The sequence below is a fragment of the Rhineura floridana genome, chromosome 13 (assembly GCF_030035675.1).
Source record: "Rhineura floridana isolate rRhiFlo1 chromosome 13, rRhiFlo1.hap2, whole genome shotgun sequence".
NCBI lineage: Eukaryota > Metazoa > Chordata > Lepidosauria > Squamata > Rhineuridae > Rhineura > Rhineura floridana.
In genome coordinates, this window is record NC_084492.1 from 825,305 (window position 1) to 852,818 (window position 27,514).

At 43.7% G+C, this 27,514-nt stretch overlaps 1 protein-coding gene across 6 annotated transcripts in view; it reads right to left on the minus strand.

The window, feature by feature from the left end:
- Positions 1 to 27,514, minus strand: part of LOC133368929 (fatty acyl-CoA hydrolase precursor, medium chain-like) — a 63,607-nt gene that overhangs the window by 32,741 nt on the left and 3,352 nt on the right. For all 6 annotated transcript variants that reach the window (XM_061593581.1, XM_061593582.1, XM_061593580.1 and 3 more), the window contains exons 2-4: positions 27,020 to 27,224; positions 11,683 to 11,821; positions 9,087 to 9,220 (exon numbers count right to left, since the gene is read on the minus strand). In XM_061593581.1, the coding sequence (XP_061449565.1) occupies positions 9,087 to 9,220; positions 11,683 to 11,821; positions 27,020 to 27,224 (478 nt within the window). The remainder of the gene's footprint in view (positions 1 to 9,086; positions 9,221 to 11,682; positions 11,822 to 27,019; positions 27,225 to 27,514) is intronic.

Genomic DNA, 27,514 nt, shown 5'->3' on the forward strand with positions numbered 1-27,514 from the left:
TTAAATGCATTTATCGGGAACTATATTGCAACAGGCCAGACAGGTTTCATACCTAATCAGAATATTGCAGATTCTATCCACAGAGTTTTTAATGTGGTTCATGAGGTTAATAATCACAAATTACCCACAGCACTTACTGCTCTGGATGCCTTTAGGGCCTTCAACAGGGTGGGATGGATCTTCCTACAGAAAGTGCTAGATAAGTTGGACTTTGGGCAACAATATTTACACTCTACTCAGACATCAGAAGACAACTCTACTCAGCATCAGAAGCATCACTGCAGATAAACGGTCTTGCTTCCTCCACAATCACTCTCAATAGAGGGACAAAACAAGGATGTCCCTTGTCACCCATACGATTTGCTATTGTTATAGAGGTGCTGGCATGTAAAATCAGATATCAGTTTGAGATTGTGGGAGTGGTGGCTGGTGGGCGGGAGCATAAAATTAACCTCTTTGCAGATGACATCCTCCTGATGCTGAGTAGACCTAAGGAAACCCTGAAACCATTGAAAAATACATCGAAGGATTTTCACACCATGGCAGGTCTGGAGATAAATTATTCAAAATCTGGAGTCCTTCTACTTAACCTTGCTGCCTCAGAAAAAGAATGGCTATTATCTGCTTCAGCTCTTATGCCCTGCTATGGTGGGTTTCAGTGCTTGGGAGTTATTCTAGCACAAGATATCAACCAACTCAAAAGGCAGAAGTTTGAACATCTTCATGGCTTGGTTCACAGAAAGCTTCTTTGTCGACAGCAATGCCACCTTAGCTGGTTAGGTCAGGTAGCAGCCGTGAAGACGTCCATACTCCCCAAATACCTCTATTTATTCCAGACTCTCCCAATTACCATCCCAGCCACATGGTTTGCTACATGGCAATGCCTTCTGAATTCTTTTATAAATAATGGCTCTTCCACCTTTTACAGACCCTGGATGGAAAGGTGGTTTAGGCACTCCAAATTTAAAACTATACTCTGATGCATTTCATTTGAAGCAACTAATACAAATCATAGTGGGAACAATGGATATTCCTGGGTTCATATTGAGGTACATTTGTCACCTTTTCACTTGAGAGAGCTTCCTTTTTTATTGATCTCATGGGCCCAGATCTGCAGTATCCCCAACCCATTTACACAAGCCACCTTCAAGGTTTGGAAGAGATGGCAAGGCACATTTGCCCCACTAGAATCTCCCCTCCTCCCATTCGTGCAGCACAAAGACTTCTACCACCCAGACATATTGACACAATCTAAAGAATGGGAGGGCAGGGACCTCTTTGAAAAGTGACACCCCATTTTGGATATTGCATTAAAACAAAAACTATGTGGTATCAAATTTAATTGGCTTCAGATGTTACAGGTGCACACCTTTGCAAGCAAGATGGGCAGACAAAGTTCCTACCCACGATCACTAATGTATTTTAAGCATTTATGTGCCCAAACCAAACCTAATCAGAAGGAGATGGCCTCCATGATTTACAAGCTAATGATCGATAAAGAAATGGGAGGCTCGGAGGGTTTAAGATTGGATTGGGAGGGAGACCTTAACACCACAATAGAAACAGAGGCATGGGAGGAGATTTGGAGGAAACCCCCTTTGAAGACCATCTTAGCATGAATACAAGAGGCCACATTAAAGGTATTGTTTCTTTGGCACTAGACCCTAGTAAACTATATCCAAGACATTCTCACCAGGGTGCCGGCGAGGGTGTGGGAGCAGAGGAACATTAGTCCACTTATGGTGAGAGTGGGAGTGGTGCAGCACTACTGGATATGGAGTTTTGGTCAAATCTCTTGCATTACAGATCCTATGCTGGCCCTCCTGACAATGGAAAGCACAGTGAATCAGGCTGCACACCATAAAGAGTTGGTGTCCTTACTAATGATGGCAGCCCGCCTCGAAATCACTGGTAAATGGAAGAGGAGGTTAGCCTGTCTAAGGAAGGTTGGTGGTCCAGAGTGTGGGACATTGCACCCACACTCTGAACACCTCACGTACCATAGGTGAGTGGTATATAGCATTGTAAAACAAGATAAGTTTGATCAGATTTGGTTTCCTTTTATGAGCTATGTCCACAATAATTCCTTGACAATGAGCCTCCCACACAGGTCTATGGAGAGGGTTTCTTCTGGTATGGCTAATGTCATCACCTACTTGAGTATGTAACCAGGATGTGTGTTCTCTATTCACAAGCTAGTGTTTATATCACTTGTGTCTGTTTGTAAGTTGTTAGAAAAATTCAATAAAATACAATATATTCTAAAAAAAAGTTGAGAATGAATTTTCACACACAGCTGTGAGTCCTGCAGCATACAAAGTACACATGCATGGAAAGGCTTCCTTGTACAGGTACAATGTTTGAGTCAGCTAATGAACTGTGAGTTCAGTTCTCCTGAGGCAGCTACCTCCTGGAACTAACTACCCTGGTCTCCTTTGCCATAGTTGAATGGAGGGGGGTAGCCCAGAATGACAAAAAAGCGTAAGTAAAATGTCACAGTTTTATTCCATTTATGAATGGAATAAAACTGTGACTTTTTACTTACGCTTTTTTGTCATTCTGAGCTACCCCCCTCCATTCAACTGTTTCATTGAGTGACATCCACTCTCTACCTACCTCCTTTGCCATGCCAGGAAAGCAATTAAGAGAAGTTTCACTTTAAAAATTAAATTAATTCCTATAAATATCACTTTACATAAGGTAATACTTGAGAGCATGTCACGTGGGAACTATACTTCTCTCCAAACTACAGGAGCTAGAATTAACTGTAAAAGCACTCAATCTCTGTTCTGTTGGAAGTGGGGCAAGAGCAACTCCTGTTTGGGTTCTTTTGATGGTATTCCAGAAGGAAGATAGAGTTAGGGTCCTCCAGCTGGCTAGGCTTGCCTACCTTTACCTGTGCTCTTCTCTACCTAACTTCCTTCCCTTGTAAACTGATGTGCTCAGGGAAGCTAACCTGCATCTCCTTCATTTCTTCTTCTTTGACTGTCAAAGGAGAGAGGAGACATCTCTGTCTTTTATTACTAATTAGATTTATATCCAGCCCTTCTTCTCTCCTGAACCATGAGGGCACTACCCAAGTATGGGCATTGTGCCTCCAACTTAATTAGTTAGAACTAGGTATGCCTTTCCTATCTACTATGTGTTTCTATAAATAAAGTAGCTTTTTCTAATTTGACTAAGTATTAAGTCTCAGTAATTTCAATGCAGGGTAAAAGCCCGTTTCTTAGGTAAATACATACACAGGTGCATGTAGCTCAGACCGGTGACTTACTTTGCATATCCATAACATGTTCTCCAGAAAGGCCCTGGGCCAGCCAGCTAATGCTGCTTCTGATGGCTCTAGGAAATGCCACACTACCTATTTTGGTAGTACATAAGTTCACACAAGAAAAGTTCAATAAGGTGAATTATTAATAATGATCATTTCCATAGTTGGGTGGAGGTTTAAAACTGTTGCAACTATACTCTTCAAAACCATTTTGAAATGGAACCAGCTTGAAAGGATTGAAAAGATATATTTTTCAACTTTTTTTTAACAAACTAGAGAAGAAATGAGCCCTGGACATGCACGCACACAATTTTTCCTCTCCCCATTGCCTAGGCTAAGTTAGTAAGGTCTGAGTAGGCTTCCTGGGCCTTGGAGAGCCAGCTCACTCACCTCTCTGCTTCCTTTCAGGTCCTGCCCTGGACTAGGCTAGGCTGCTGCACAGTCTAGACCCAAAAGCCTAGCCACACCCACCAGATGCATTCACAGCACCCACCACCTGCAGAGGCTGCCTGAGAAGAGGCTGCAAGGGAGTGGATGTCAGTGTTGCCAGCAAAAAAAAATTCCCACCAAACCCACGCCCCAAATCCACCAGAATCTGACCTTTACCCACTATACACCATGTTCGATAACATTTTTGCATTATTGTGAAACATTGTTACGAGGAATTGCTTAACAAGGTGAATAATAAAGTACTAGAATTGTGTATGTATTTAAGTTTGGAACTGCAGACATAAATATGTATTTGTGTGTCTTTTAGATCTGACATAAGTATGGAGGTTTTACATTCCTGTTTTCTTAGGTTTAAAAATGCTGTGTGTTTGGTTGGCTACTCTGAGAACAGGCCTTTTCCAGCAGCGTCTTCCTATAATGATTATAAGATATACTATTTATACAAAGGATACACAATGTGGAATCACCTTATTAAATACAAACAAAAGTTCCTCATTGGTGAGGTAGGTACACTCTGTGCATGCTCAGGCCATTTCTTTCTGAGGCTTATAGTTCCTAATCATCATGTCTCCTTCTGTGGTCCTTAGGCTGCATCACACTTCAATTGGGTAGAATATTGCCTGCACATTTTTCTTCTCAGTCAGTCAACTGGCAAGAACCTTTAAAAAACAAGCACACCAGAGGATCTGGAGACTTGACTTAAAAACCATTCTTTCTGTCACTGGCTCATAGTTTTGGGTAAATTACTCTGGTATCCTTTCAATCAAAGGGGTAGCCAACTAGCCATGGCTCACAGCAGAAATGAAACAATAGTCAAGCAGCACTTTAGAGACTGCACATAGGAACAGAAATGCAAACAATGAAAAAAACACAATAAAAGATCTGAAAGTAGATTAAAAAAAAAAAGTTTCACAAAATACATAATAGCGGGGGGGGGGGGATGAAATTGAAGTATTTGTAAAAACTGCCAGATTCTGATCATAGAATGTTTAACATCCACTACATTTCCGACTAGCCGCTAGACAGGAAACTACACCACCAGACATGCACTTAACAACACTAGATTTTAGTGGGGAAATCATTTAATTGGCAGCAATGGGGGAGGTGCTCTGCAGTGCATCAGTCAGTGCATGCTAGTCGGGCGGGACATAAGCTGAATAAAATAAATAAATAATAAATCATAATACTGTCCTTCCTGCCTTGCCTTCCTCCAACTACAAACCTTTAGGTTTGTTAACACTCTCTCCCATCCATTAAGATTTGTGTTCACTTCATTCACATGTTCATCTCTTATATTTGGGTGTGTTTGGTATCTGCCCCCTTTTATCCATGACATAAAGATACTGTGGATTTTGAGGAGAACTTTATTGATCACATCAAATGGCATTCTTGGACTAATCCCTCCTGCCCCTTTTCCCTCCCCTCAGCTCCTGGGCTCTGCTTAGGACAAACTTCTTAAACTCAAACTGATTATTAACAGAATACAACACTGTGTTCACATTACCTTGGTAACTTTGCCCTGCACCTCTCTTTGGATGCCTAAATTGTATTTCTAAAAGCTCAACTGATGTTTTAAGTTACTGCAAAGCTAAATTTTCATGGAGGGGGCAGAAGTATAATTGGGGGGCAAAGCCCTCATTTGCCCCCCCCATCAGTACATCCCTGATCTAACATCTCAGAAGACAGGAATAAAATGCAAAAATATCTTGATAGAATGGAAAACTGGACAGAAACTAAGAAATGAAATTCAGCAGAGACAAATGCAAAGTTCTGCATTTCAGCCAAAAAGCAAATCAAGTGCACAGGCATAGGATGGAGGATACATGGTCTCCCAGTAGCACATGTGGAAAAAAATTCTCAGGGTTATCATCAATCATGGGCTAAACATGAGTCAGCAGTGTGATGCAGATGCAAAAAGGCTAATGTGATTCTAGACTGCATTAATAGAACCACAGTTTCCAAGTCACAGGAAGTAATAATTCCACTTTATTCTGTTCCTGTCAGACCTCAGCTGGAGTACTGTGTCCATTTCTGGGTGCCACACTTTAGTCTAAGATGTATAAGATTGGGGAAATTTGGCTCAGCAATACTACATGTGAGAAGGATCTTGGGATTGTCATTGATCACAAGCTGAATACCAGCCAACAGTGCGATGTGGCTGCAAAAAAGGTAAATGCTATTTTAGGCTGCATTAACAGAAATATAATTTCCAAATCACGTTAAGTACTATTTTCCCTCTATTTGGAACTGGTTACGGCCCATTTTGAGTAATGCATCCAGTTCTGGACACCGCACTTTAAGAAGGATGCAAACAGACTGGAACACGATGATCAGGGAATGGGAAACAAAGCCCTATGAGGAGAGACTGAAAGAATTGGGCATGTTTAGTCTTGAGAAGAGAAGACTGAGGGGCGATATTGTTTCACACCACCTCAATCTCAGAGTGGTGCGAGACTTCCAGGGGTTCCTGCTCTTTACCCAGGGTTTGGTTTCTTTGGAAAGAAGGTCAGTGGATAATGGGGAATTTTATATATGCACGCATATATAATCATAGATATTAAGAAAGTATATGTTTTAAAATCACAAGGAGTTAAGCATAGGCCTGCAGGCCTATTGAGACCCTAAGATCCAGTCTCACAGGGAAACCTAAAAATCTTAGCATTTAATTCAGACCTGTGAGCAAGGGCCTATGGAAGCAGTTTGAACTCTTGTTTTCTTGCCAAGACTCGGCCGATGCATTACTGACATATATTAATTGGTCTATTGTTTTAACTCAGCATTTAACCTGTGTAGCTGTGATTGATATATTATTCTGTTTTGATCCTGGGAAATGATTTTCTGTGTAGAGCAATAGCTCCATCTAGGGGAAAAAGCTTTACAGCATAATCAAAGGGTTTAATAAGAGAAACAGTGAGATTTAAAAATTGATTTGCAGTATAATCCAGTATGTTAACTTGTAATACTACATTATACGTGTGTTTTATGACAAAAAGATATTCTTAGGTAGTATGCCTTCTTTATTTCTCTGAGGCTGAGAGACAATAGTTACCCAGAGTCACCCAGTCTTTTTCCCTAGTCTGTGTGGTTTTAAAATGTAGCTCAGTGTTTTAAACATAATCCTCTTCCATAAATAGTGTATTTTATAAGCTAGGAGTGGGATTTCTAAGAACATATAAGAGCCCTATAGCTATTAAAACCTGTGATACTCGTGGAATTTCAGTTACCCTAAGTTAAGGTAAAACCCAAGCAGGTGTACCTGAGTCAGCCTGACCCATCAAAAACAATGAAACAATGGGTGTACTGGGTTTGCTTGAAGGCACATTCACAATAGTAACTGGTTTCAATTGGCCTGAAAGAGCATTAATCAAGGTGGGCAGCAGAACAATGGTGATAACAGACAGAAAATTGGAATAAGAAGCATATTACCTAATGCTTTCTGGTTGGTTTGGAAAGATGCCAAGAGGAGGAACTGTGACGTTATGTGGGAAGGAGCTTATGGGATTGGTGAACTACTGTCACATGCTGTAACTGTACTGCTTAAAAGAGCTTGCACACAATGCCTCAGTGCAGTCACTCCTGGATGTTTCTGGAAGGCTGACCCTGCATATGCTTGTAAATTTGCTTTAAGCCTGTGTCTTAAAATTTCAAGGACCCCCAGCAAAAGATCCCATAGGAGGGGGGGAAATCTCCATCACGGAGACTGTGGTGTCTTTTTGAGATATTGTTTATTTACACATATATATAATCTGAGCTTGATAGAGGGGTTCACAGCATTAACAGTCCATCAGATCTTGCTCCCCATCGACCATCACTTTGGGGTTCCTTCAGATGCAGAGAACAAGCAAACTTCTCTGCCCTTTCCAGCTCCCAGCTTTTCCTCAGACTAATTCTCACACAGACACACAAACCACTTCCTTGTGGCGGGGAGGGGAGGAAGGTCTGTCTCCTGAAGGAATTCAGCCACTCTATTAGATTAACAAAGGAAACTAGTCTGACGAGTGGAACAGTTAATTGCATATCCCGTTTTCAGATACCAGAACACAGGCTTGAACTCATTTATCTCAGCCCCCAAACCCATAACATACTCTTCAAGTAGTGGAAAGGTTGTCACACAGAGAAGGGCCAGGATCTCTTCTTGAGTGCACGACACAGAATAATTTTAGCTGAACATCAGGAAAAACTTCTTAATTGTTAAGGGGTATGACAATGGAACCAAAGACCTAGGGAGGAGGTGTTCTCTCCAACACTGGAGGCAGTGAAGAGGCAGCTGGACAGCCACCTGTCAGGTATGCTTTAAGTTGGATTCCTGCATTGAGCAGGGGAGTTGGACTGGATGGCCTCATAGACCCTTTCCAACTCTACAATTCTATGCTTTTATTGAACAGGCTCAGAGGAAGGTGATGAAGATGGTCAGAAATATGGAGAAACAAGTCCTAGGAGCAACTGAATATGTCTGATATGAGCCAAAGTTACCCCATATTCTTAGACCATGTGATTGACAACTTAGGCTCCAAGCGAGCAAGAGACGTACACACAGTTAAATCTGCCTACCTAGTGACTTCAGCAGTAGCAGAGCACCACATCCTGTTCTTTCAGCTTATTCGATGTAGCATCCTGTTATTAACCACAAACTTTGTTCCAGTAGCCTGCTTTATCCTAGACAATGTGCCTCTGTGGTTATGCAGAGCATATTTGCCATGCTTGTTTGGACCATATAGCCTGTGTGGTTAGCAAAGTGCTAAGTTCTTATCTATGCAAAGAATATGTGTCTATGATGCAGGAACTGGTATGCAACGTATGTAACCAAAAATGTATAAAAATAACTTGTACCCGGTGTTCGGGACTTCAGTCAGTTTGGTTTCTACTGAGGTCTTAGCTCTGAGCTAATACACTACCACTCCTCCAATAAATTGTTGCTGTTTTTTTATTACTTTACATCTTGTCGAATGGCTGTTATTTGCAGTACCTAGAAAAGATCCCAGAGGGAATATTTTCCCTTACCTCATATGTTTAGTCTGGAGAAGAGAAGATTGGAAGGGCAGCATGACAGTGCTTTTCAAATACTGTGTGGTGGACAGACTCCCCCCACCAGAGATCTTCAAGCAAGGCTCACCAGCTGGGGGGGGGTGCTCTAGCTTTGGATTTCCTGCACTGAGCAGAATATGTGTATGGACTGATTAGTGCACAAGGCTCCCTCTAACTCCATGATTCTTTGAAGTTATCTTTTTCAGCCTGCAATCCTGAGACCACCGGGAGTAAGCAGTTGAACTTAATTCCTAACAAACCTGCAGGGGATCAGAATATACACATTTATTCATACATGGTTTATAATAGTTTTAGAATGACTATAGCAGAAAATTCTTACCTGAAGAACCCCAAGAGGCCCAGCCTGTACTGAATGGTTACCACCACCACGTCTTCATAGGCAGCTATTGCTGAACCATCATACCTGGAAGCCGCCCCAAATACAAAATTCCCTCCATGAATCCACACCATCACCTTCAAAAGAGCAGGAATGGCAGACAAAAACAGGAAGGTTGCTAAAGAGAACCCACTCTACTCATTGACAGTTGGAGCATTTTTGATAAATTTATTTTTAAAATAGCATAATATAACATATAGACCTTTTTAAATGCAGAGGGAAATATGCCCTGTAGTGCATCCTTATAAAAACTGGATCACAATCATCTAATTTTGCAACAGCTCCCCTGGCTATCACTTAGTTCTGGGCCCAAGCTCTTCACAACCATAGGGCTACATGCCTCAGAGGATTTCTCTCCCCAGAGCACCTGAGACCTTCCCTGGGTGCTTAATGAAACTGCATGAGGCCAGCTCTACATCAGCAAGAATCAGGGCCTTCACAGGGTGGCCTTTACAGAATACTCTTGTACCTTTAATAACTGATTCCTCATGAGGAAAGCATTTGATTACTGATGTGGAGGAGGAAGAGGATTTGAATTTTGTTACTACTATTAAGTATAATCTTGTTTTGTTCAGGGCTGGCACCAGGCATGTCTGGGACCTTGGGAACCAGCCTGCCCTGGGCCCACAGCACCATAACTCAACACCGTAGCCCCCTGATACAGATTGCGTAGGGCTAATAAACATGCATGCATGCCCCATCTACCTCTTGTGTTGTGTGAATGGGGTGCACACGTAGCACACATGCCTGCCATCAACCAAGATGGCAGTGGAGACATCAGGCTTGAGTGATGGCAGGCATCTTGGGTGATGAGAGAGGTAGGTGGGGCGTACGTGTGGACTTTTTAAAGCCTGTGCTGTCTATATTGGGGGAGTGCCAGGGTCATGTTGCAGGACCTGATGCTGCCATGGATCACAGAATGTGAACACCACCCTCCCACCTCTGGGCTGTAGGGGCCCTCAGCCAGGGCCCAGCCTGGCCACCCTCTGGCACTGGCACTACGTTGTTTTAATATTTTATCTAATCGTTTCTCAAAATGCTATTTCCATGATATTTTATAGATTTCATGGGTTGTTATAAGTAGTTACAGGGAAAGGCATATTTTACATGATTGAATGAATGTGTGAATTAGCTAGGTCTCCTGATTTTTTTTCTTCAGAACAATTTAAGGTTGTAAAGCAACTAAAATTAGTTCAAAATTAATTCCTTTATAGGAACATAAGGCATATTCTCCAAAGTAAAATGACATTTGTAACAGTGATAATGCTGCCAGCCATTTTTGTTTGCAATGCTGTTCCCACTTCATTTAGAGATGTAACACAGAAGATTTGCTTACTAGTAAAGATGTAAAATTTGGGGGAAATAAATGTTTGTGGGAAATGGAAAAAATATGCAACACTTTTTCTTAGCACCCTCTACAGATTGAAAGTCACTTTGTGACTTTAGGAACATAAAACATATTAGGTATAATAACATGGTTTGCCATAAAACTATTATTGGTATATTAAAGGCACAGTTTATTCAGACAATACTTACAAATAGAATTTACTTTTTTTAAAAAAAAAAAAGTTACAGAAATGACTACAAGCTGCTGAACTGTAAGGAACCTAGCAGCATTTCTTTTGTTTTGCCAGTTTAAGAGCTGACAAAAAAACAGTAAAAACCATCAACATTATATAATAAAATCAAAAAAAGTGTTATGTATTATGCCTCCTCTAGTCCTCCACAGTATTGAGCAGACAATAAAGCAGGGATTTCCATAGAAAAAGCTGAGGAAAAAAGGGGATGGGGGACCAAGACTCAGTGAACACTGCATGAAATATAATCAGTCTCACTTTCTGAGCTATCACTCTCAGTTTCTGCACTTTTGTGCTCCTCCGAACTTTCTCCCACTCCCAGTCCTCTGAGGTTAGAGATGGAAAGATTTGCCAATTTTGCGTCTCTCAATTTCTAATTCTTTCAGTCTTCAGTTCTCACATTTCTGCAGCAATTTGCGATTTAAAAAAATCCTCATGAAAATTCTTCAGCATTTTAATGTGAATTTCTCCCAATAAACATATTCTTGTAGGCAGTTTTAACTAATGTACACATTTTTGCAAGCAGCTTCTCATCATACAGTGCATTTTTGTATGTTATTTTCACTTGTATGTTCATTTTATGCACAGTTCCCCTAACATATGCATTTTTGAAAACATTGTTTAGTTGGTGAAGTGCATTGCAAAATTTGAATAAGTGCAACTTTCAAAGGATGGCTGTGTTGGGGTCTCATATTGTCTTGGAAAGTGCAAATCTGATAGATTCGGCTTGAAATGTTTGAAACTTTGGAAATCATTCCAGGGGAATAAATATATGAATCCTGTGTCCCAAACACATTGTTCATCATTCAGAAAGAAAATAATTCATAATCCATTTTTTTTTCAGATTTTCATTTTTTTCAACAAAAAACCCCCAAAAAGCCTTCAGAAAAAAATCAGAGAAAAACCTTTTTTCCCCCTGAATTTTTCCATTTTTCCCCCCAGGCCTTCACCTCTCTACTTACGGGTAACTTGGATGTCTTGGACGAATGAGCTGGAGTATAAATGTTTAAATATAAACAGTCTTCAGAATTTTGGAAGGGTGGATGCTTTTCTTTCCATCTTTTCTGAACTCCTTTGAGTATATTAAGGTCCTGGGGGCACCTACACAAAGGACACCACCATGAGATTACTTTTAAAAATAATGGCATGAGCATACTGCAGGAGGTAACAAAAGGTAGATTGGTTGCTGGACTTGAAGCCTCCAAGGGTGTGTGTGTGCCATAAAAGGAACAGAAACACTTTTTTCACATGTTCCATGTATTCTCTGAGCCTTTGGGTCAGCTTGTTGTTCAGTAAATGGCCAGTTGCTTTTCATTTGTCATGCAGGTTCTGCACAACTTCATAGAATCATAGAATAGTAGAGTTGGAAGGGGCCTATAAGGCCATCAAGTCCAACCCCTTGCTCAATGCAGGAACCCAAATCAAAGATGGCTGTCCAACCTGTCTGATGCTTGAGCTTCTGTTGCAGGGACCTGCCCCCTTGTGCTCAGTAAAGCACCGCACACACTAATGGGGATGTATTAACAACAAAAACTGTTGTTTCCTAGCACTCAGTCTGTCCTTTTTTCCATCTAGGAAAAATGCAGTTCTTCCCCTGTGGGGGCTTACTGCCATTGCTATACAGAATGTGGCCATGTGGATGTGTCATACAGGCCCCCACTGATGACTTGTGACTGATTCAGTGGCAAGCAACACAACCCCTGCCTGCCCCTGGAAAGCATAGCAAAATACAAGGAGAGCTATTTGGAAGGGCAGAAAATGTCTTTTCTCTGATTGGCCAAGCCAGATACAACCCACCACCAGCCATGTGATCCTGGGATGGCAATAACAGCCAGAGAGGGAGGGGGGCAGAGTGCAAAGGACCTGGCACAATGCAATCCATTGCTAGTGGCAGGTCACAGGTCTTTGTAAAGGTCTGCCATGGGGCTTCCATTTCTACACATATTTAGGCAATTAAGCTTGTTTTACCTTGTCCCTTTCTTATGTAGTACAATTTGGTCCTCACAAAGACAACTTCACGGGTTCCTGGACAGATACCCAGGTCCTTCCATTCAACTTGAATTACAAACGAATTTGCAAAGGACTTCTCCTCCACTCATGTTAGGAAGCTCTCTCCCTGGGGAGTCTTACTCTTTACTGTGCCACTTACCACTAGACTCTTTTTTCTTATTGCTGCAACACCTCACCCTCTGGAAATCAAGAAAGCAGCCTGACCGTGACCTTTTCCTTACCGATGGGAGTGCTGCATTGGGGTGGAGATGTGCTCTCCAAAGATACACCAAGCATGGGAATCTAACTAATGTTATCTGCCTTGAGCCTTTGGGATGGGCCATGCTAAAAATCCAAACTAAAGTTAAAACAAAAAAGTGATGGTTGGCAAAAAAAAAAAAAAAAGCTAGATAATTTTATTTGAGAGGATGAGCAACGAAGAATAGAGGCAAACATTGTATAAGCAAAATCGGGGTGGGGGGCAGTGCTATATGACTTGGTTTCATATTATGAAGCAGCACAATTGGTTGCCACTGTGGATATTGCAAAAGTCTAGTAATATTTTGTACTGAATTAGAATTCCATATTAATTCCTTTAGAAGTTTTGCTTTGGAGTCCTAAAAGAGAAAGAGAAATTAGGTGCAACAGAAACAAATTCTGCAACAATGACTACAAACTTGGGATAAATATAAGTGGAAAATAAGTACACATCATCACTTATATCTGTGTTTAGAAGTAGAAAATGTAATAAACATAGTTCCATTCAGCCTTGTATTCCAGCACTAGTAGGACAGCCACAGGCGAGGAGGAATTCCATATAGGCAAGTGAGCGAGCTGGCCGAGGAGGGCGGCACACTTTGTCCCCCTCTGCGCCCATCCAACATATGCCATGGGCTGCTGCAAGAGAGAAGGGAGCTCTCAGTTACCCAGCAGGCGACAGCAGCAGCGGCAGCAGGGCAGTAACTGCTGTGGACGTACAAAGGCTGCCCTTTGTAAAGTGGGGGATGAAGAGAGTGGATAGATTTGAGATGTGATCTCCAATGGACATATTTTAACTAGACTGGAAGAAGTCATAAAGATGGATACCACCATGATTTCAATACTTGCAAAAAAAGAACATCCTAATAAGAGGGCCTGCAAACTTACTTAAGGAGTTGACATTGCATCTATGCACAACAAGCAATGAAGAACTACTGCCCTCTAAGCCTGCTGGGTGTGTTTAGCAAGCTTTATGTGAGATACCTTTTGGACAAGTTGGAAAGCTGGGTGGAATCAGAACCTTTGGCTGAGGAGCAAGCAAGCTTTCTACATGGGAGACAGGCAACTCGCCACTGTCTTCTTCTGAAACACCTAGTAGAGAAAGCTATGTGCCCACCACACTACTCTCTTTACACTGCTTTTGTAGACCTTCAGGTACACTTTGGTTCTGTTTTGTGGCCCCACCTTGGGCAGAAATTGGCCTTCCTGAATATAAACTGTAGGCTGCTTAGAAGAATCCATAGTAACTGTATAGTAGCTCTAATATGTGTGTCAGAGTAATGACAGGAGCTGCCTCTCAGAATCTATTCCAGCCAGCAAGGGAGCATGCCGGGGTGCTTATTAGTGCCTCTCCTATTTAACTTGCATCTTAATGATATAGTTTCTTCTCGTCCCCCACCCTCACCTCCACCCCCTGTCTGAGAGACAAGGGTATTTCCATCTTACTGCATGCAGATAGTGCTACTCTTCTTTGATATACACAGATGGGGATGCCTGGACTTCTGAAAGACCTTGGTCTATATTATGTGAAGGAACATTTACATGTTCATTATTCCAAAACTAAAAAGTTGAGTTTGGTGAGAGAAGACAGAAAAATCCCTGACAGCTAGACAATCACTGACTTGTTTATTTTTATTTATTATTTGATTTATACCCGCCCTTCCTCCCAGCAGGAGCCCAGGGCAGCAAATCAGCTCTTATCTGGGTGTGACGTTCAAAAACGTTGGATCTTGGTCCACTCACTTGAAAGCTGCTGCCCTAATAGCTCACACATGCCATTTTCCGCTATGCAGCTGGGCTAGGCAGTGGGCTAGTGATGTCCCTCTTTGAGCTTTACAAGACTAAACTCTTGCCCCAACTGCTGTATAGGGCACCTGTTTGGGCACTCTCAGCTATTGCAGTTTGCGATTTGGAACAACCCAGATCTGCTTCTAAGGCAGTTGTACAGTTGGAGACAGCTAGTTGCCCAGTAAAAAGTTTAGACCGGAAAGCAGCCCTTTATTATTGGCTTACGAGAATCTTTCAACAGACCTCCCCCCACCCTCCTAATGACATATGGGCTCAGATATGGGCTCAGAGTCATGGGCCACCAAAATCTTTCAGATTATTCCTGACTTGGGCTTCTCAGTGGCCCATTTGATTGCAAAGGGTTATAGTGGTGCCTGTCCGGAAGTCACAAGGCATTTAGCCAATGTTGACTTACAGGCTGCTTCCACATCAGTGTCTAATTGTTGTTCTAACACAATGTACAAAATTTTTACCATTTCTCCTGGGAAACTGCCCCATATTTATCTGTCCATATGGTCTTAAGGGGCTTATAACCAAATGCAGACTTAATACTCTGCAGCTGGTGGAGGCTGTGGGACGATGTAATGGTCAATGCAGGATGAGTAGTTGGATGTCAGAAGGTAGAGGACACGGTTCGCTTTCTTCTGGAATGTCCTTTATACTCAGATTTAAGAATTTGATAATAATAATAATAATAATAATAATTTAATTTGTGTGTCGCCTATCTGACCAATGGCCACTCTAGGCGACGTACAATTCAATTGCAATAATGCATCACAATAAAATACAAATAAAATACATGACAGTAAAATAGTAACAGTTCAGAGTAATAGGCAATTTGTCCTAAAAATTAACCCTCCCCGGAAGTCCCAAAGGCCTGTCTGAAGAGCCAGGTCTTCAAGGCTTTGCGGAATACGTTCAGGGAAGGGGCATGCCGAAGATCATATGGGAGGGAGTTCCAGAGAGTGGGGGCCGCCACTGAAAAATGCCCTCTCTCTCGTCCCCACCAACCTAGCTGTTTTAGTTGGTGGGACTGAGAGAAGGTCCTGAGTGGCTGATGTTGTCGGGCGGCATAATTGGTGATAATCAGGTAAACTGGGCCGAAACCGTATAGGGATTTAAAGGTTAATACCAACACCTTGAACTGAGCCCGGAAAATAACTGGAAGCCAGTGCAGATCGAACAACACTGGAGTGATGTGTTCCCGGCGGCGACAATTTGTGAGTAGTCGAGCCGCAGCATTTTGTATAAGTTGCAATTTCTGGACCGTTTTCAAGGGTAACCCCACGTAGAGCGCATTACAGTAGTCTAAATGAGAGGTGACCAGGGCATGTACTACCAGTGGGAGCTGATGAACAGGGAGGTAGGGTTGCAGCCTACGAATGAGGTGTAATTGATACCAAGCTGCCCGGCTCACTGCCAAAATCTGAGCCTCCATGGACAGCTTGGAATCAAGAACAACCCCAAGGCTGCGGACCTGGTCCTTTAGGGGTAATCTCACCCCATTGAACATCAGGTCAACATCTCCCAACTTTCCTTTGTCACCCACAAGTAGCACCTCAGTCTTATCGGGATTCAGCTTCAACTTGTTCCTTCCCATCCATCCACTCACGGATTCCAGGCACTTGGACATGGTCTCCACAGCCAACTCTGGCGAAGATTTAAACAAGAGATAGAGCTGAGTGTCATCCGCATATTGGTGACACTGCAGCCCAAATCTCCTAATGATTGTCCCCAGCGGCTTCATATAGATATTAAATAGCATGGGAGAGAGGATAGAGCCCTGTGGCACACCACAATTGAGAGGCCAAGGGTCTGAAACCTCCTCCCCCAATGCTACTTGTTGATGCCTATCGGAGAGAAAGGAATGGAACCACCGTAATACAGTGCCTCCTATTCCCAATCCCTCCAGGCGCTGTAGAAGGATACTGTGGTCAACAGTATCAAAAGCCGCTGAGAGATCGAGGAGGACAAGAAAGGTGAATTCTCCCCTATCTAATGCCCTCCTCATATCATCAACCAGAGCGACCAAGGCTGTTTCAGTTCCATGTCCAGTCCTGAAACCCGATTGGTATGGATCCAAATAATCCGTTTCATCCAAGTGTGTCGACAACTGATTAGCCACCACTCGCTCAATGACCTTGCCCAAAAATGGTAAATTCGAAATTGGGCGAAAGTTATTCAAAACCTGGGGATCCAAGGAGGACTTCTTTAAGATGGGCTTTACAATTGCCTCCTTGAGGGCTAATGGCATTACACCCTCCTTCAAGGATGCATTGACCACCGCCTTGATCACCTCGCCCAGTTTCTCTATGCAGCTCACAAGGAGCCACGATGGGCAAGGATCATTTAGACAGGTGGTAGGCTTCACAGTCAAGAGCACCTTGTCCACATTCTCAGAAGGGAGAGGCTGAAACCGATCCCATTTGACTGGCTCGCAACTGGCCAACTCTGTTTCATTCACTGCATCCACAGTGCACGGAATCAAGCTCCACAAATGTTCGATTTTATCAGCAAAGTGCTTTGCTAACTTGTCACAGGAGGCCTTAGACTGTTCCAAGGGTTCCTGGGCAACTGGACCGACCAGGCTTCGGACCACTTGGAACAACCTCCTGGGACAGCACTCTGCTGACGCAATAGAGGCAGCAAAGAACTTCTTCTCTGCCTTTATTGCCACTTGGTAGGCAGTTACTGCTGCTCTAACGTGTGTCCGGACATCTTCGGAACGGGATTTCCGCCACTGGCGCTCTAGTCGTCTCACCTCCTGTCTCAGATTACGCAACCATGGTGTATACCATGGTGTATACCACGGTGCTGAGTTCTGTTCAGGGGGAGAGGATGTTTCGGTGCCACCCGGGCCAGGGCCAGGGTCCACTCCAACACCAGGGTGTCAACCGAGCGGCCTTCAACAGGTTCCAATTCCCCAAGCGCAGCCAGGAATCCTTCTGGATCCATCAAGCGTCTGGGGCGGACCATTCTAATAGGTCCTTTACCCCTGCGGAGGGTGTGAGGCATCGAGAAGTCTATGTTTACCAGGTAGTGATCTGACCATGACACAGGGGTGGAAGAAACTGCCCCCATCTTCAGATCCCTCCCCCCTCAGGACAAACATAAGGTCGAGAGCATGACCGGCTACATGGGTGGGCCCAGTGTTACTAAGGTGCAGTTCCCAGGAAGCCATGGTTTCCAGGAAATCCCGAGGAGCCCCAGTGAGAGTGGTCTCGACATGCACGTTGAAGTCACCCAGCACTAATAATTCTGGGGACAACGCCCGCACAGCCGAGACCACCTCTAGCACCTCGGCCAGGGAGTCTGCCGTGCAGCGGGGTGGGCGGTACACCAGCAGGATCCCTAAACTGCCCTTCGGGCCCAACCTCCAGTACATGCAATCAACAAACTTAGTCCTATGTAGAGGAGGTCTGGCAAAGACTAAAGACTCTCGATAGATGACTGCCACTGCCACTCCCCGCCTTCCCACCCTCGGCTGTTGTGCATAATGGAAACCCGGTGGACACATGACCTCAAGAATGGGAGCTGAGGCCTCATCCAACCAGGTCTCCATAATACATGCCAGGTCTGCCTGTCCATCCAAGATTATATCATGGATGTGTGATGTTTTTTGTACTACAGACCTGGCATTACACAACAACAGTCGAAGGTTAAGAAGATATCTTATCCCCCTCATGGCTGGTTTCAGAGAAAATACCTTTTAAAATAAAATTGTTTTATTGGCAAGAACATATTTCTATGTGTACTTATCAGGTTGCTAAATCGGGTAGGCCTACAGAAGAGGAAAGTTGCTATTCCTCCTGGTGATAATATATGTTCCTAGAGCCATTGTGATCAATCTACTAATTTAAATAATGAATCTTTGTATTATTTTAGTATGTTTATATTACTGATTTATCTTTTTTTGTCTCTCTTTTTAGTCTGTATTTTATGTATATATACTTTTATATATATGTTGTTCTTTTTGATGTATATGCACAAAGTGTGGTTGGCAGTTGTACAATAAACAGAAACATGTTTTAGTAATTAGGTCTATCCATTTTGTTTCCAGTCATTCTTTTTTAAATAAAAGAAAAAGAAAAAATGAAGATGAATAAATTACTGAGGATTAGGGTTGCCAAATCAGAAGCATCTCAAACCCTGAGATTTCAGGGGTGAGCCCTAGTGGTATCATGGGGAGTGGGCCCTAGTGATGTCATAGTGGCAGGCCCTAGTGATGTCATGGGGTGGGCCCTAGTGATATCATTAAGCATGATGCATTAAGCATCAACCACAGTTGCTTGGAGCATACCACTCAAACAAAAAAAATTCTCTGATTGGAAATTAAGATAGAAATCATAGCTAAATGAGGTCCAGGTTTCCAAGTCCAGCTGAAGTGACAGCAACATTCCTTCTCATCTGCTTAGAGAACCTGGGTAAGGAACTTTTAATCTAGCCTATTTGCTTCTGGTAAGAAGGGTTTAAGTGTTCTCAGGCTAGGCCAGTCACCAGAAGGCCATGGTAGGAAGAAATCAGCCTAGTGTTGTAGAGATGGGAGATGGGAGCAACCAGGAGTAAAGATGGATGCCTTTGAAAGCTGCAATTCTAAATACACTTACTAAGGGACTAAGCCCTCTAGAACTCAACAGGTCTTATCTCTGAGCAGATATTGTTAGGATTGTGCTGTTGGCAAGGCTTGACTAGGGATCCTCTTCAATGTTATCCATATCAAAGCAGGGTTGGCTACCCCCTCCCTGGAATGCCCTGCCCCCTGCCTTTTAACATGGCTGCTACAAACTTCTTTACAGACTCGACCCTTCACTGCAGAGAAAGGTTTGAGAAATGAGTAAGAGTTAAGAAAATTCTCTACCCTTTTCTGCCTACTCTGTGGGCTGCTATAAACTCACTTTGACAGCCAACCCAATTTCAGTAATTTGAGTAGTAATTGACAGAGGGAAAACACACATGGTTTGGTCTACCTTCACAGGCAGTAGATAGGTATAACTGAAACTTGGTGGGATGACTCCCATGACTGGAATACAGCAATTGAAGGATATAACTTGTTCAAAAAGAACAGAAGAGAGAGGTGGAGTCGCACTATATGTTAAAAATAAATATCCCTGCACAGAAATACAGGAAGATGAGCTTGGTAGCTCCACTGAGAGTACATGGATTAAAATTAATGGGGCAAATAATAACAGGAATGTGGTGCTTAGAGTTTACTACTGACTACCCAATCAAGGAGAAGATGAGAATGTAACTTTTGAAAAGCAAATTGCCAATGTTTCGAGGAGGCATGATGTAGTAGTAATGGGGGACTTCAATTATCCCAATATCTGTTGGGAGACAAATTCTGCCAAACACAGCCCCTCCAAGAAATTTCTGACTTGTGTTAGAGATAACTGGAGAATGCAACCAGAGGATCAGCTATCCTGGACTTGATTCTAACCAATAGAGATGATTTGGTGGATGAAGTGGCAGTTACGGGACCTCTGGGGGAAAGTGACCACACCATGCTTGAATTCTTGATTTTAACAGAAGCAAAAGCTGAGAGTAGCCATACGCGCATTCTGGACTTCAGGAAACCTGATTTCAATAAACTCAGAACAATTGTAAGTACAGTTCCATGGCAAGCGACCCTAATGAGAAAAGAAGTCCAAGATGGCTGGGAGTTTCTAAAAAGGACATTCTAAAAGTGCAATGGCAAGCAATTCCAACAAGGAAAAAAGGGGGGAAACAGCAGAAGAAGCCAATGTGGCTTCACAAAAAGCTTACAGATGACCGGGGAGGGGGGGGGAGAGAACACATACAGGAAGTGGAAAGAAGGCCAGGCCACAAAGGAGTACAGGCAGGTATCACAGAATTGCAGGGATGGTGTCAGGAAGGCTAAAGCTGAGAATCAGCTGAGGTTAGCGAGGGATGATAAGAGCAACAAAAAATCTTTCTTCAGGTACGTGCATAGTAAAAGTCAGAGAAAAGAAATGGCGGCACAGCTACTCAATTAGGATAGCAAAATGATAACAGATGGCAAATAAAAGGCAGAAGTGCTCAATTCCTACTTTGGCTCAGTCTTCTCCCAAAAAAGGGTCTCTGACCCCCTGAGAAACATGAAGTAGAAGGGGCAGGATCGGAGCTTGAGCTTGACAGACAAACGGTCAAGGAATACCTAATCACTGTGAATTGGTTCAAATCGGCAGGGCCCGATAAACTGCATCCTAGACTAATGAAGGAACTGGCTTAAGAACTCTCAGAACTGCTGTCTACTATCTTTGCAAAATCGTGGAGGACCGATGAAGTGCCAGATGACTGGAGGAGAGCTAATGTTGTCCCTGTCTTCAAAAAGGGCAAAAAGGAGGAACCAGGGAACTACAGACCAGTCAGCCTAACACCAATCCCTGGAAAAACTTTGGAGCACATTATAAAGCAGTCATTCTGTAAGCACCTTGAAAACAATGCAGTGATTACTAGGAGCCAACATGGATTTATGAACAACAAATCCCGCCAAACTAATCTTATCTCATTTTTTTATTGGGTAACCTCCCTTGTAGACTGTGAAATGCTGTGGACATAATATATCTCGACTTCAGCAAAGTTTTTGACAAAGTGCCCCATGATATTCCGATTAGCAAGCTAGCTAAATGTGGGCTAGATTGGACAACTATCAGTTGGAACCACAGTTGGCTCCAGAATCGTACCCAAAGAGTGCTTATCAATGGTTCCTTCTCAAACTGGGGGGAAGTAACGAGTGGGGTACCACAGGGCTTGGTCCGGGGCCCAGTGCTCTTCAACATTTTTATTAACGACTTGGATGAGGAGGGAAAGAGCATGCTTATCAAATTTGCAAATGATACAAAATTGGAGTACATAGCTAATACTCCAGAGTTGAGAGCGATGAAGCAAGATAGGAGGCGGCTTGAGCGGAGATGGAGACGAACTCCCGACGAATGCAATTATACGCTGGTTTGTGCTTCCACCAAGTGGTATGTAGGAGCGGTGAGGGCGGCAAAAAAAACAACACTTTGCCACCACTATTAAGGCATCTCTCTCCCGCCCAGCGGAACTTTTTAGAGTTGTCCGAGGGCTACTCCATCTAGGCCTGCAGGACACTGCAGATACATCGGTGGCCCGCTGCAATGAGTTCGCTGAGCACTTCCAGCATAAGATCTCACGCATTCGTCGGGACCTAGACTCCCATTTTATAGCAGCTAACCCTAGTGAGGTGTCAGGAGCACAGTCTTATCATGTTTTGTTGGATGAGTTTCAGTCGGTTCAGTTCGAGGACGTGGACAAGGTGCTTGGACAGGTACGTGCGACCACTTCGGTACTAGATCCTTGCCCCTCTTGGCTAATAAAAACTAGCAAGGAGGGAACAGTTGGCTGGGCCAAGGAAGTGATAAATGCCTCCTTGCGAGAGGGAGTGGTCCCCGGTTGTCTGAAAGAGGCAGCAGTGAGACCACTCCTGAAAAAGCCTTCCCTGGACCCAGAGGATTTCAGCAGCTACAGACCAGTAGCGAACGTTCCATTCCTGGGCAAGATCTTGGAACGAGTGGTTGCTGGCCAGCTCCAGGCGCTATTGGATGAAACCGATTACCTAGATCCATTTCAATTGGGTTTCAGGCCTGGTTTTGGCACTGAGACGGCCTTGGTCGCCCTGTTTGATGACCTTTGCCGGGAGAGAGACAGAGGGATTGTAACTCTGTTGATTCTCCTTGATCTCTCAGCGGCTTTTGATACCATCGACCATGGTATCCTTCTGGAGAGGCTTGCGGAGTTGGGAGTTGGAGGCACTGCGTGGCAGTGGTTCTGCTCCTACTTGGCGGGCCGTCTCCAGAAGATAGTGCTTGGGGAACATTGCTCGACACCGTGGGCACTCCAATGTGGGGTCCCGCAGGGTTCGGTTTTGTCTCCCATGCTTTTTAACATCTATATGAAGCCGTTGGGTGCGGTCATCAGGAGTTTTGGAGTGCATTGTCACCAGTACGCTGATGACACGCAGCTCTACTTCTCCTTTTCATCTTCTTCAGGTGAGGCGGTCAATGTGCTGAACCGTTGCCTGGACACGACAATGGACTGGATGAGAACTAACAAACTGAGACTCAATCCTGATAAGACTGAGATGCTGTTGGTGGATGGTTTCTCCAATCAGATGGTGGATACATATCCTGTCCTAGACGGGTTTACACTCCCCCTAAAGGAACAGGTTCGTAGTCTGGGAGTCGTTCTAGACTCTTCCCTGTCACTTGAGACTCATGTAGCCTCGGTGGCACGGAATGCGTTCTACCAACTTCGGCTGGTAGCCCAGCTACGTCCCTACCTGAGTAAGGAGGATCTTACATCAGTAGTACATGCTCTGGTAACCTCATGTTTGGATTACTGTAATGCGCTCTACGTAGGGCTACCTCTGAAGACGGTTCGGAAGCTACAGCTGGTGCAAAATGCGGTGGCCAGACTGCTAACAAGAACGAAGCAATCTGACCATATAACACCTGTTCTGGCCCGCTTGCACTGGTTTCCAATATGCTTCCGGGCCAGATTCAAAGTGTTGGTACTAACCTACAAAGCCTTATACGGCGCGGGACCACGGTATCTGTCGGAACGCCTCTCCCATTATGAACCGGCTCGTACACTACGTTCTGCTACGAAGGCCCTCCTCTGGGTCCCGACCCATAGGGAGGCCCGGAGGGCGGTGACAAGATCAAGGGCCTTCTCAGTAGTGGCCCCCGAACTATGGAATACTCTCCTCGAGGAGGTGCGCTTGGCGCCGACACTATCGTCCTTTCGGCGCCAAGTTAAAACCTTTCTCTTCTCCGAGGCATTTTAATTCTTTGTTAATGATTGTAATGTTTGTAATTTGATCTTAGCTTATCCAGTTTTTTAGACTGTGAAATTTGATTTTAGATTGTGATGTTTTTGTATTTTATTGTATTTTATTGTATTTATGTTCACCGCCCAGAGAGCTATTGCTAGTCGGGCGGTATATAAGTTTTAAAAATAAATAAATAAATAAATAATACTGTGGAAGACAGGAACAAAATTCAGAGGGACCTTGATAGGCTGGAGCATTGGGCTGAAAACAACAGAATGAAATTCAACAGGGATAAATGCAAAGTTCTACACTTAGGAAAAAGAAACCAAATGCAGAGTTATAAGATGGGGGATCCTTGGCTCAGCAATACGACATGTGAGAAGGATCTTGGAATTGTCATTGATCACAACCTGACTATAAGCCAACAGTGTGATGTGGCTGCAAAAAAGGCAAATACTATATTAGGCTGCATTAACAGAAGTATAGTTTCCAAATCGCATGAAGTACTAGTTCCCCTCTATTCAGCACTGGTTAGCCCTCATCTTGAATACTGCATCCAGTTCTGGTCTCCGCACTTCAAGAAGGATGCAGACAAACTGGAACAGGTTCAGAGGAGGGCAACAAGGATGATCAGGGGACTGGAAACAAAGCCCTACAAGCAGAGACTGAAAGAACTGGGCATGTTTAGCCTAGAGAAGGGAAGACTGAGGGGAGATAGGATAGCACTCTTCAAGTACATGAAAGGTTGACACACAGAGGAGAGCTGGGATCTCTTCTCGATCATCCCAGAGTGCAGGACACAGAATAATGGGATCAAGTTACAGGAAGCCAGATTTCGACTGAACATCAGGAAACACTTCCTGTTCGAGCCATATGACAATGGAACCAATTACCTAGAGAGGTAGTGGGCCCTCTGACACTGGAGGCATTCAAGAGGCAGCTGGACAGCCATCTGTCAAGAATGCTTTGATTTGGATTCCTGCATTGACTAGGAGCATGAGATCCACCAAAGTCAGGTTGATTAGTGTCACTGTGATTGCTTGCAGATTCTCCACCCTGTCTGGAGAAAGATGAATCATGGTTTCTTGTGTGGCAATAATTGTCCCCAGATGCTGAAGCTGTCTTGTGGGAACCAGAGGACTCTTGGGATAATTGATCAGGAAACCATGGGAAGTCAGAACCCGGACAGTGAACCAAATGCTCCGCTCTTCTTGAGAGAGGGTCTCAGCCTGGATCAGCAATCGTCAAGACAGGGATAAAGGTGGATGCCCTGGCAGGGAAGGTAAGCTACCAGGGCTACCATTATCTTCATAAAGACTTGAGGAGCTGATGACAGACCGAACAGCATTGTGCGGTATTGGTAGAGATGCTGGTTGTAGGAGAAACGAAGGTACCTTCTGTGATGGAGGTGGATGGGAACATGCAAACAGGCCTCCTGGAGATCTATTGATGCCAGATAATCATTTCAATGAAGAGCCACCCTGATGGATGAAAGGGACTCCATCCTGAACTTCTGGTATCAGACAAACTGGTTCAGGAACTTCAGATATAAAATGGCTCTCCATCTTGTTTTGTCGTGTTTTGGCACAACGAAAAAGATGGAGTAGACTCCAGAGAACTATTCTTTGACAGGCACCTCCTCTATGGTGTGGATTTGGAGAAGGTGTGGATGGCGTCTGTTAGCGCCTGCCATTTTTGAGGACAGCTTGAAACCAGAGAAGGTAGAACAAGGTTTGACGGAAGAGCTTCCAATTCTATTGTGTAGCCATCCCAAATTGCTTGCTGCACCCATATATCTGTAGTAATATGGTCCCATTGCTGAGAGAAGCAAAGCAGCCGAGTCCCCACTGGAAGGACTTCTACATCAGAACTGTCAGGACTGTTGAGATCCAGATGCTGCGGGTGGGGCTATGCCTGAAGGCTTTTGCTTTGGTGAGCTGTTAATAACAGCCATCACACTCCATCATGCACACTCGTCTTTCTGGGGTGCGGTGGGTGTAAGGGGCAGCAAAAAATGGAGAAAAACGGCTCTAATTCTGTCAGGAGCAGCTAAGATAGCCCGGTGAGCAAAGCCCCTCTTTCCCACCCTAATGACTCAGGCAGAGAAAGGGGGGGGGGGAAGACGGAAAGAGGAAAGTGTAGGAATAAACCAAAAAAAATTTTTTTACAATACACAGAAAAACAGACAAAGACAATAAAAATTCACCACGTGGAATCAGGAATAGAAAGGAAAAGATAGAAAAGAGGTAAAAATAGTAAAGAACAAAGAGAGAGAGAAATATAACAGCCTAGGATGATGAGGCAGGAAAGGACTGGGGAGGTCACATGTGTGAGGCGACCTACTCCCAGCAACTTTGTTGTACTTCCTGCCTATGGACAATAGGTGGAGCCATAACCCACTTGATGGACTATCATCCAAGGAGAAACTACACTTCATGCTGTAGTCATGCACTTTAAATGCAAGTTGGATGTGCTTTAAATGTATTGTGTTGATCTACATTACTTCATAAACTTTGCCTGCACATAAATCATTTTAATTAAATTTTTAAACGGAAATAAGCTACAAAGTTTACTGGGTGACCATGGGCTACTCATCATCTCTCAGCCAAATCCGCTGCTCAGGGTGAAAACAACAGAGGGGGACCATGACCACCCAAAGTGGACTCAAAAGTAAGTCCTACTGAATTCAGTGGGGTCAACTCCCAGGTATGTGGAATTAGCATTTACTCCCAGAAAAGCTTCATATTTGGAAGCTTTTCAAAGCAGGTTATGAGTAAGACAAATAAACCACCCTCTTAAACAGTCCAGTAAAATTTAAAGTTGTTTGACTCCTTAATTAGAAAAGTATAACACTGCGGCATGTACTCTTCTTAAAATTTCTGCTTGTACACTTTTATTATAAAAAAAATTGTTTACTATGCAAGCCTACCAAACTCCTGCTGTGATCTTCTGCTGTACTGCAACCGTACTGTACTGCAACCGTACTGCAACATGTTTACTCAGAAGATAGTCCCAATCCTGTCCAGAGAAACTACTCTTTATACTGCTGAAAGCTATATATTTACTGAATTCCTGATGTGAGAAAAGCAGGAAAAGGAAACTTAAAATGGGGTTCAGGTATTGCCTGGGGGGCATCAACAAGTCTTGTCAATCACAACCCTGACTTCACTTATTGGCCAGAAAACTGAAAGGGCAGGGATTAGAGCAGCTGGTACTAACATAGATTTGGGTGGTGGCTGCCATATTGGTTTATATCTTTTGAACCAGATGACCTAGAAACTTGATTTTTCTTTCAAATGAAAACTAAGAGTCTGGAGATTAAGGTGACTCAGCCAGAGAGGACCCCCAAGAACCAGAGTCTCCAGGTGAAAACACTACTCTGAATGCTTCTTATACCTCCACTAAAGCATTCTTTTCTATTGGTCCTTTCTTCCCCTGGCACAGCAAAGAGCCAGCTGCAGCTGTCTTACACTGCTGGGTGATTGGCTGCATCTCTGATGCCATCCCATGGTTCAGGCGGCTGCGGTGAGGAGAATCTCAAGGAGCCAGTCGGAGGTCTTGCAAAGGGAACACCCAGGAAGACATTGACCCACTTCTCTGTGCCCTTCACGTCTGCTTGTTTCCCACGAAGCCTCCCATAGTTTGTGGCTACTTCTGGATGGACTTCTCCCAGACCTATACAGTATGTCCATACAAATAACATTTTAAAAATATGTAAAATCACAGTTATAGAAGCAAAGACATATCAGAGGTGTGGGATCTTTTTCAGCCCAAGGGTCAGGGTTACATGCTAGTGGTGGATGTGGCCAAAGGCAAAAGTGGGTGGAACAATCAATCTAAATGTTACCTTTGTGCAGCAGGCTAATTTTTACACAGACTCACCCACTACCTCTCCATCCTCCACCCAGGAAGGCAAAAGTCATCATTAGAGTGCAGGGGCACATTCCAGCCAGGCAAAATGACTC